This window comes from Chinchilla lanigera, unplaced genomic scaffold (assembly GCF_000276665.1).
Source record: "Chinchilla lanigera isolate Chin_1 unplaced genomic scaffold, ChiLan1.0 scaffold00201, whole genome shotgun sequence".
NCBI lineage: Eukaryota > Metazoa > Chordata > Mammalia > Rodentia > Chinchillidae > Chinchilla > Chinchilla lanigera.
In genome coordinates, this window is record NW_004955602.1 from 361602 (window position 1) to 372668 (window position 11067).

General features: G+C 37.9%; 1 protein-coding gene across 2 annotated transcripts in view; it reads right to left on the reverse strand.

Annotated features, from left to right (window-relative positions):
* Window positions 1–1739: 1739 nt before the first annotated feature.
* Znf449 (zinc finger protein 449) overlaps window positions 1740–11067 on the reverse strand; it is a 17576-nt gene continuing 8248 nt past the window's right edge. For both annotated transcript variants that reach the window (XM_005414832.2, XM_013510080.1), the window contains exons 4-5: window positions 5630–5746; window positions 1740–5435 (exon numbers count right to left, since the gene is read on the reverse strand). In XM_005414832.2, the coding sequence (XP_005414889.1) occupies window positions 4552–5435; window positions 5630–5746 (1001 nt within the window). In that variant the 3' untranslated portion in view covers window positions 1740–4551. The remainder of the gene's footprint in view (window positions 5436–5629; window positions 5747–11067) is intronic.

Below are 11067 nucleotides of genomic sequence, written 5' to 3' on the forward strand. Positions count from 1 at the left end.
CAGATACGGTCTGATTTTCAGAGACTACCTCAATTTTAGATTTTTTAAACCATCCTCAGTAATTTACACATTCATATTTCTGTACTCAGAGATAAAGACATTATTAAATGTAAACATTTAAAATATATGAAATGTTTTATAATATTTTTATGTCTTAAGTGCCTTAAAAAGTACAAACTTGGGTTTTCCTAGATCTCTGACAGTGTAAGGTAGAAAGTCTTGGTAGAAGCTATCCCATGCACCCATCGCTCCAGGACCTGTACATCACAAGGTTCCCCCTCTCCCCAAATCGCAGTAGATAAAATTCCAGGACTGGAGGCTGAAAAATCTGATTATTATTGCCTAGGAAAGACTAAGAGATAAATTTCCACCCCATCCCATTGCACGTGTGCCACAGAGGACTAGAAAAGAAGCTGGAGCTGGGCCTGGGCTTAAGCATGAGCTCTGATCTTTTGTGAGAATATTGTATTTAGGAGGCTAGAAGTGAGGGGCTTGCGGGAATATGGCTCGTGTGGTAATCAGGATCTGCCAGATCTGGTCCCCTTCAGAATGCCATGGAGACCGCGAGTGCAAGGGGACAAAGGGCAACGACTCTCTTCCTCCACCTAGTGGTGAACCACTTGAGACAGAGTCCCATATATTTTCCTTGTTTCCCTAAAATGCTATAGAACAGGCCCTGCTACTCCGGATGAGAGTTGCAAAAACCTTAAAGGGACTGCTAGGGGTTCTCTCTGGGCTCAGGAGGAAGAAGTAAAGGCAGCCAGGGGCTCCCCAGAAGGCGCACTCTCTGCCTGGTTGAACAGGCAAGACCTCTCCTACCTCTTTAGTCTCCTGTGTTTACTGGTAGCTTCAATGCTAACAGCTATTAACAATTTTTATATAACATTCATGGAACATACAAAAAAAGAAAGAAAAAGAAAAAGACCTCTTGCCAAGGAAAGGGAGAATACATAAGTGCAAGGGTGCACTTACGTATGGGCAGCAACCTAATCTCTGTGTCACTGCAATTCTAAAAGAATAATCCTAACGACACTAAAATAGTTGGCAGCCAAAGATGAATTCAAAATTTGTGACCACCAATGGAACTCTTATTTTATAGTCTCTAGGAAACCTACAAAATTTTAGTGAATATGTTTTTTAAAAAAATTTAAGGGCCGGGATGGGATATAGCTCAGAGGCACAAGTGCCTGCCTGGCAAGGGCAAGACCCTGAGATTGATTCCTGGTGCCACAAAAACAACAACAACAACAACAACAACAAAAACCAAACCTTAAATGAGCTTTAAAAGTAGAATTAGAATAAAACTTCTTTTCTAATCACAATGCAACAAAACCAAAAATTAAAAGGAAAATAGCAACATTGTACAGCTCATATGCCAAAGAGGAATTATAGTGAAAACTAACTTTAAAATCATCAATAAGAGCATTACAAAAATTATGAAATATTACCAAAACCATACTTAGAAGAAAATAACTAGCTTTAACTGCTTTTATCATTAAAAAGAATGACAGTACAATATATTTGGTATTTAATGAAAGCCTATACTGTGCAGGGCCTGAAACACAGATTTAATCTTTACAGTACTTATGAAGTGTGTACTGTTTCTTGCCCTTCATAGTAGATATGAGGTTAGTACTATATATGCCCTAGTTAGGTATACCCATGCAATATTATTATTATGTAATCTGTTCCCAAGAAATATTTCACATGTTTTTTCATTCAATGCCACAGATATTTATTAGTGTTTATATATACAGGGCACTGTAACAAAGAGATGAATATGAGACATTCTGTCTTGTAAAAATCTAATCATGTTTGCTCATAATATAGATGAGGGAGGCTGCAGCTATTACAATGATTGTAGCTAACTTGATGAGCTAAAATTCTCAGTATTAAATGTTAAAAACAATGCAATCAGTGTACTATGGCCGCAGACAGAAAAGTGATTCCAACTTGGAATGGGGACAGGAATCAAATGTGATGTTTGTTGTCACTGTTCAGGGAAGCATCTCTTAAGTTATTCAAACAATTACTTAATGTAAGAGAACCAGAAATAGCATACACATTTCCATTTTATTAAAATATTGTATAAATACAGAGCAGTTGGGCACATCCATTCTAAGGCACTGTTCTGGTTTGAACGCAATTCCACAAGAGAAAAGAGAAGCCACTACATTCGGTATTTTTCATCTCTACATTCAGACTCCTCTCATGTTACATGTTTATTGCTACTGGGATCCCAATTTTAACCCCAAATGTATAGCAGCATCATACAGGGACCCGGATGTCAAGAGTTAATGACACATCCTGACTCTGGCACTTGATATGGTTTGGCACTTAATTACAAACTCTCTTGCATTGTTCTCCATGTGTTCCCCAACTCTTGTTTATAACTAGAGATATTATAAACTCTTTTATGAGCCTGACCCATGAACTGTATTTCTTGACTAGCTTCTTTTAAGCCTAGCACAGGACTAGTTAGGCACATAGTAGATACTCCCAAATGCTTAGATATCAGCTGCAAGCAATTCATTGCAATAGACGAGATATACTTCCCTAGTCCTAGTTAAGGAAAGAATGACTGGATAGCTTCATAAAAGAAAAATGCTTGACTGTCCTATTTCTTGTATCTCATAACAAGGAACTAGGCTCAATAAATATTTTCACATACTAACTGATAATGAGACTTCTTCCCTTATGTGGGAATTTGAGTTATTACCAGGATTATATAAGAGTATTTATACAAGTAAAAACTGTGTATGTAATTATAAGTAAAATTCAAAAAGTATGATAATCACTGGCAACATTTATTTGCCTGAATTTGTGATCCTCACCTCCTTAAAATGGTATGTGTGTATGTATCTGTATTTGTGTGTGTTTGTATGTGTGTGTGTACTTATAGGGAAAATGAAGAGGTGGAGAATCACTGAACAATTTATAAATGAAATAAATTAGTGATCCTCAACACCCTGAAATGATATATGTGTGTATTATACAAAAGACATGTATCTTTAAAGAATTTTTATAATACCCTTAAAACAACTGGACATAACTAGCTTGGGAGCAACAGAAGTTTACTGATAGTTATAGAAATATTTGTTTAAGGCAGTATGTTCCAAGGAACATTTACAGAATAATAGTTCTGTCAGCTATTATTGGATGAACATGAAAAGGGTGTACTGGGTCCAAGGATGTTTGGAAAACATTGAGCCAAAGAGGTGCTTTCTCCTCCTTTACTAAAAGACCTCTCCCAGAGTCTCATAAGCTGGTGTGCACTATGAATCCAGGAAGGGGAAACAGCAGGAAGCAATTCAGAAACTTACTTGCAGAATATCTTGCAGAAATAAGTGTTCTATGACACATTGTTAGGAAGATAATGAATTAAAGAATGGGTAAAATTTCAAAAGCACTGAAAGACACATGAGTGAATACCAAAGAGAGTGAAAAGAGATGGATACTGGTTTCTTCAATTCAGTCAATCTCAGTTAAATAGCATCCTACTTGTACAATTTCAATAGTCAAGTGGGTTCTTTACTTTTTGTAGTAATGGGGATCAAACCCTAGGCCTTCCCCAATCTTTTTCTGATTTTTTATTTTGAGACAAGTTCTTGTAAGTCATTAATTTGCTCAGGCTGGACTTGAACATGCTATCTTCCTGCTTCAGCCTCCCAGAGTGCTGGGATCACAGGTGTGCAACATCACACCTGGCTTCAAGTGGACTATTCCAGAACTAAAGCTTAATTACCAAATTAATACTACCCTCTAAGGGCCATCACCACAGACTTCCAACTAAGCAGTCAAGCAAACTGCAAAATTCAGAAATAAAGTTTAAAATCAATTCTTAAACATAAACATTTTAATAGAAATAACCCAGTTCTCACCAGGCAAGTGATACCCCTCCATCCTTGTGTTCCTGACATAATTTTATTGTTTGACAAAATTCACTGTCTCCCTTCTTGCCACCTTGTCACATCTAAAGTTTTTAGCTCACCTTTAATAATTACACAGCAGAATATGTATGATAGTGGTACAACAGATACGTCAGATAGGCATGGTTATCCATTGTACTGATCCTACCCTGAAAGGGGCTTTCATCATTTTTATGTTTTATGTTTATACTTACAATGTGGTTGCCCTGGAACACAAAATTTTCCACTTTAATAAAAAAAAAGAGTTATGGAGACAGGATAAATCAAGTTAGGAAAGCTACTACTGTAGGTGGCTATTTTAGAGCTCATATGCCTACAGCTCATATGTCTATAGAGTTCATATGCCTAGAGCTTGGATGTCCAGAGCTCAGACAGATTTTCAAAATAGCCCCCCTACCTCTTGTAAAGAAAGGCTGAAATATATCAACACTTGGAATTCTTATGCTGTCTGCAGTTTTGAATTCTCAAAATAAAAATGCTAATAAAACCCAGTCCCCCACCCCCCAAAAGCTGTTCTCATGAGTTCAAACAAAAATGTCCTTCCAAACAAACAGGCTACTACAGGTCACAATGTTTTTGAGTTAGTGTTAGTTTTTGTAGGACCTGTTTCCCTCATCAACTCCTAAAGAAGTCCTCTAAAATGAGTGACTTGGTGCATTATAAGGCCTGCTCTCTGTCTGAAGCTTTTAGAACAATGACTACATTTGTATGGCTTTTCCCCTGTATGGATTCTTAAATGAATAACAAGGCTGGGCCTCTGCCTAAAGCTTTTTCCACAGTAATTACATTTAAAAGGTCTCTCTTCAGTATGTGTTCTCTGGTGCAAAGTAAGCGCGGTCAGTCTACTGAAACTTTTCCCACAATTATGACATCTATGAGGTTTTTCACCTGTGTGAGTTTTCAGATGTCTTTTAAGACTTGATCCATGACAAAAACTTTTCCCACATTCAAGGCATTTATATGTTTCCTCTTCGGAATGAGTTCTCTGGTGCCCAATAAGGTGTGACCGCCGCGTGAATCGCTTTTTACACACAGTACATTCATAGGGTCTCTCTCCTGTATGAAGTCGTTGGTGTCTATAAAGGTCTGAACTACGAAGGAATCTTTTTCCACATTCAGGGCATTTGTGAGGTTCCTCTCCTGAATGAATCCTCTGGTGCCCAGTAAGTTGTGACTTCCGAGCAAAACATTTTCCACACTGAGGACATCGGTGAGGTTTCTCTCCTGGATTCTTTTTCTTTGGGGGCCTAGGGTTGAGAGTTTCTTCCAGGTTGGTGCTCTCAGGTGTCTCTCTTAGAGTGGGGTTTTGATGATCCACAAGTTTTGTTAAATCTGTCTGTAAATCCTCTGGGGGTGGCTCCCACTGATTTTCTAATGGAATATAGTCTTTTTGCATAATGGGATCATGGAGAGAATTTCCCTCTAAAGTTACAATAAATGGATATATATTCTCCAGTTTTTTCTCTTTTGAAGCATCTTCTTCATTTCCTATCCCCATCTCAAAACCTGAGAAAAGAAACAAAAATTGAAGATGTTAATTGTATTCTAAGAGAAAAATAAATGAAGGAAAACCAAGAGTCATTAAACCATCATTAGCCAGAATACAGAAATTCCTAAATGGAATACCAAGCTCTTCACCTGGATTAAGGTTGAAATTTTCTGTTCTTTCTTCCCTAGCATGTCAATGAATAATTACTTACTTATCTTGGAATCAAGTAATTGTTTCATTTCTTTGGAATCCTGTAAGTCCTTCACCCATGGCTCTTCTCGATGCTCAGCCAGTGGGAAGTTCACATCAAGCTTTGGCAATGGATATCCTGGTTATAGGAAAGAAGAGAACCACAATAGTTTAGTTCATTAAAGGCTTTTCCAGAATTTAGGTTGATTTCTTGGACACAGGGCCCCTTAATATACACTTTCTCCTCAGTTACTATGATTTCATCTGGAGTCACCTATACGAGTTTTTTTTTTTAACAATAAGAGGAAAACAAAAACGAAGAAAACATCCTTTTGTGCTCACTTCAAGGCTACTCTCCAATTTATGGACTGTGACAGAATCAACTGTGTGCTGAAATCAATCTGCTAAATTACTTAGACCTCTATTCTGATAATAGATCTACTTAGCTTAGAGCTAAAATATAATGCAGATCTTCATGAAAATTTGGGGATACTAAAACTGGGAAATACAATTGAATGCTGCGTGAAGATAGAAAGGTAAAAGTAGGAGGTGGAAAACTGTTTAATGAAATAAATTCAGTTAAGATTGTGAAATTAAAATGGAAATTGAACTGGGCTGATAGCCAGGAAAAGTAGTCCTTGTTTCAGTTAATGTCCAGAAGGGGGTTTTCTTACAACTAAACCAATTGATGATCAAACTATGCTTCTAACTGTCAATCTAAGGACATGACACATAGGTAAAGTTTCTACTCCTTGTTCTCCCCCTGTGTCTCACCATGGCTCCCACCCCATCCTCACTAACAGCCACTGTGGCTGGTGTCCTGTTTTCTATGCCCCTTCTTCATCTTCCTTATCTCTGGTGAAGTGTACTGCTTTGCACTGAAATATGGATTGGAAATGACCAATTTGAGAACTAAATGTGAGGCAGTTTTTATATACTAGCATTATTAAGATAGCATGAGTAAATTAATTTAGCTAATGTTAATCCAAAGGAAAATTTAAATTTCTGAACATTGTATCAAAACATAAGAAGTGGACTAAAATATCTGTTCTTTGTTTTATGGGGTAAAGACCATATATTTCCTTTTTAAGATTAGGAAACACAAAGACAGATAGATTTCAAACAAGTGCTGTTTAAATTTTCTATTTTGTTTTTGTTTGGATGAGACTAAAGGTAATATGGAATAAGTCAAATAAAAATGAGGAACATAGATCACAGTAAAGCTGTTGTGCAGTAAAAGAGGGAGCAAATTGAAACTTAGAAGCAAATAGCAAAGGATTAGGTGTAAAATACTGACTTATAATCTAAATGTAGAGAGGACCGAGTAGATGTACTCCTAGCATAACACTGTAATGCCCTCTGCAGACCCATCTCTGGGGGACAGTGTGATCTGACCGACAACTATCACACCCCACCCTCTTGCTCCAGCTCTCCTCCCCAAGTGGCCTGGCACGACGGACCATAGTATCTCTGCCACCTCTGCAGCTGCTTCAGCATCTGCTCTCTAGGACATGCTGACAGAAGCCAAGGTTCCTCTGACAGCTATGATGTCTCTCCCTGACTCTGAACTGCTGCTACTGACTCTCTGAGGAGCAGTAGAAAATGGCCCGACAGGACAAAGATCAGCGAGGGACTGGGCCCACCGCTGATAATCCTGGAATCCCCAAATCCCAATGAGCATTGGTCAATATGACCACACCTCCTGGAGATCCCCTGAAAGCAGAGGCAGTAATGATTTTAGCCCCACCAATTCAGGGAAACATGAGAGCTGTCCATCAAGTAGCTACTTCCCATGAAGTTTGGCAGATCTGTTAGCAAAGCTGAGACTGCCCCATCGCCACTTTACGGAGATACTTGCCTTGGCCAAGCAGGTGTGAACCCATCCCAGATAATGCTGCCCTATAACCACTCTGGAGGACTCCACTATGTAACGATCAGATGACCCCACACATCCTCTTTTACTACTGCAAAAGTCCCCAAGTAAGGCTGTGAAATGCCAAAAACTATACACATATAGCCTGCTCGCCCTCTATGTAAGTGTAAGCACTCCCTTACACTTCTTGAGTCAGTTTAAGAGGGCTCCCTCCTGTGCACTAGCCCCTCTCCCACAGCACAGGTCCCAGTAAAGCCTTGCTTGAGGAGACTTATGATTCATATCTTGGTTAAAGAGGGATGAGCAGGCTGCAGTAAAAGGACTTATGATTCATATCTTGGTTAAAGAGGGATGAGCAGGCTGCAGTAAAAGGGGCTCATAACACTGGGGGCTATTAGCCCTAAACAGCTCTAGAAAACAACAGAGCAGTGAAGATCAAAGACTCGTGGGAACCAGTGGTGACTTGCAGTGAACTGTGGAGACTACGGGAGAGGCAGTGGAAGCTGTTGGAAGAGCTGGAGAAAGCAACCAAGGGGGCTATGAGCCTTGGCTTCTGAGGTGCTGAGAGGGATGGCGCGAGCCACCAAAAGCTTTAACATCAAGAACTAAGAAGTACTGAAAGCTCACAGGTATAACCCTAAAGGGTGAGGGCCACCGGCAGTCAAAGCCTGGCACTGCTAACATCAAGTAAAGTTTTCTATTTCTATCTGAATTGAGTAAAAGGACCCTCAGCCAACTGATGACAGCCTAAGGACACAAAACAAATGAAGAAAGATTTGAGAAAGTCTATTAAACTCCTTTAAGAATAATGTGAGCTTGAGGTATCTGAATCTCAGTGGCTCCCCTTATCTCACACTTGCAGTTACTTCCACAACACAGTGGTGTAGCCAAGAGTCCTGGATGCCTTCTTCCCCACAGCTACATGCAGAGGAATCTCTTCAGGGACTTTTAATAAAATATAGGCAAGTTGGTACACTTGCTTTTCGCTGAGACCCTGTTTATTTTTCACTTTTGCCTCTGTTCTTATGGTGACATAATTTGCAACAATCAGTCAAAGTTCACTAATTCTCTCTTCTGATGCTTCACATCTACCTTTGAACCACTTTAGTGATTTTTTTCATTGCAGTTTGCTACAGTTTGGGTCTACAATGTCCCTTACAGGGCCATGTGGTAAACGCTGATCTCCAGCTTGACACTACTGGGAGGTGGTAAAAACTTTAAGACGTGCGACCTAGTGAGAGGTTTTAGGTAATTAAGGGGAGGCCCTTGAAGTGGACTGTGGCACCCTTCACTTTCTCCCTTTGTCATTCAAGGTTATGAGATGAATGGCTTTGTTCCACAATGTACTCTTTACCCTGGTGTGCTGCCTGTCCATAATCCAAAACTCAAAGGGGCTTACCACTCTACCCCTCCAGAAGTGTGAGACAAAATAAAACTTTCCTTTTGTATAAATTGATTATCTCAGCTAGTTGTTATATTAATGGAAAGCTGCCTGACAGTTATTAGATTTTTCAACTCTAAAATTTCCATTTGATTTTTTCTAATTTCTGCTTATTGATATTCTTTAATGTGATACTGCCATAACATTTTTACTTTTTTATCATATCATGTTTTCCTCAAGTTCTTGCAATATGTTAATAATGGCAACTTTGAAGGCTTTGTTAAATACCTAATAAAAACTCATAAGCACATTCTATTGCCTACTTTTTTCCCCTCATAATAAGGATCATACTTTCCTGTTCAATGCATGTCTCATAATTTTCTTGGAAGCTGGACATTTTAGATAATATACTGCAGCAACTCTATGTCATCCCACCAGGATGTATTTGTTTATTTGTTTAGTAAATAGCTGGCAATTTTAGTGAAGTCTACCCTCTACAATAGTAAGTATTATTAAGCAATGCTAATCTGACAATTCTCCTGAAGCAAATCCTTGCATATGCACAGTCACCCTTGAATCATAAGTTATTTTGACCAGACAGCAGAAAAAAAATGAAAAATTAATGGCTCCAAATTCTACAGGTGTATTGAAAAACTTAATCCAATACCTAGGAAGTTCAATGAATTCCAAGCAGGATGAGTACAAAGGGATTCACAAACATATCATATTATCAAGGGGATCCATAGACATATCCTAAAAGTCACAAAAAACATAAAACCTTGAAAGTCAGGAACCAAGAAATGACTGGTCACTTACAAGTGAACCTCAGTGAAATTAAAAACTGAGTTCACATCAGAAACAATGGAGGCTAGAAGGCAGCAAGATGATATATTCAAAGTGATCAGAGAAAAATGAAAATGGTCAACCAAGAATCTTACATTCAGCAAAGCTATTTGTAAAAAATGAATATGCAATAGAGATATTCCTGAAAAATAAAACGGAGAGAAAAAATTGCTAATAGACTTGGAAGTTCCTCATTGTAAATGGAACTTGATCTTCATTTAAAAAACAGCAAAGATAAAGGTAATTATGGAATTAGGAAGGGTAGTTTAACTAAAGGCTTCCGTTTCTTCTCCTAAGGGCTTAAAAGACAAGTGCTATAACAGAAATGTAAAGCACTTGCCAATAAGAGCATAGATGAGATGGGTAACAGCAAAGCCACATGGAACTAAAGAAATAACTACTTTGGTAACTCAACTCCACAGAAACAAATAAAGAAAATTACAAATGATAAATAATGTTAATATAACAAAAGTTGGAGTAGATCTTTTATAGACGGGAAGGGGATGAAGGCCTGGAGGGAGAGGGGAGCGAGGAGAAGGGGAGGGAATTAATAAGGAGTATGATATAATATGCACATGCATCAACTCCACACGCTGAATGTATTCATTTTGATCCCAAACATATACAAATAAAAATAAATTAAAAACATAAAAAACTTTTAAATAGAAAACACAAACAAAACTATACTCTGTATGTGTGTGTGTTTCCGTTCTTAGCTTCTGTTGTTTTTTTTTTTTGTTTTTGTTTTTCTCCGGTACTGGGAACCGAACTCACGACCTTGCACTTGCCAGGCAGGCGCTTTTGCTGCTGAGCTAAATCCCCAGCCCCCCGTTCTTAGCTTCTGTAAAAGGCTTAAAATTATACAAAGTAGTAACTATAAGAATGAATTGTTATAATATTTTTGATGTACTAAATATGATAGCAATATCACAAAAAGGAAGAAATGGGTATAGAGCTATATAAAATAAATATTTCTATATCTCATTGGTATTAAATTACTATTTCTTTGAAGCTGATTTTATCTTCAGATATTCATGGAAAACCATAGATCAACAACTAAGGAAGTAAATTTAAAAGTCGCCAAAAGTCACTAAAGTAAAATGTTAGAAATATTTACTTAATGCAAAAGAAAGCAATAGAAAGGGGGAAAAGGAACAAAAAGAACATGAAACATAGAAATAGAAAGTAAAGGGGCTGGGGATTTAGCTCAGCGGCAAAAGTGTCTGCCTGGCAAGCACAAGGTCATGAGTTCGATTTCTGGTACCAGAAGAAAAGACAAAAAAAAAAAAAAAAAAAAAAAAAAAAAAAAAGAAAGTAAAATGGCAGATGTAAATCTGACCACATAAAAAATCTTTTTTTTTTG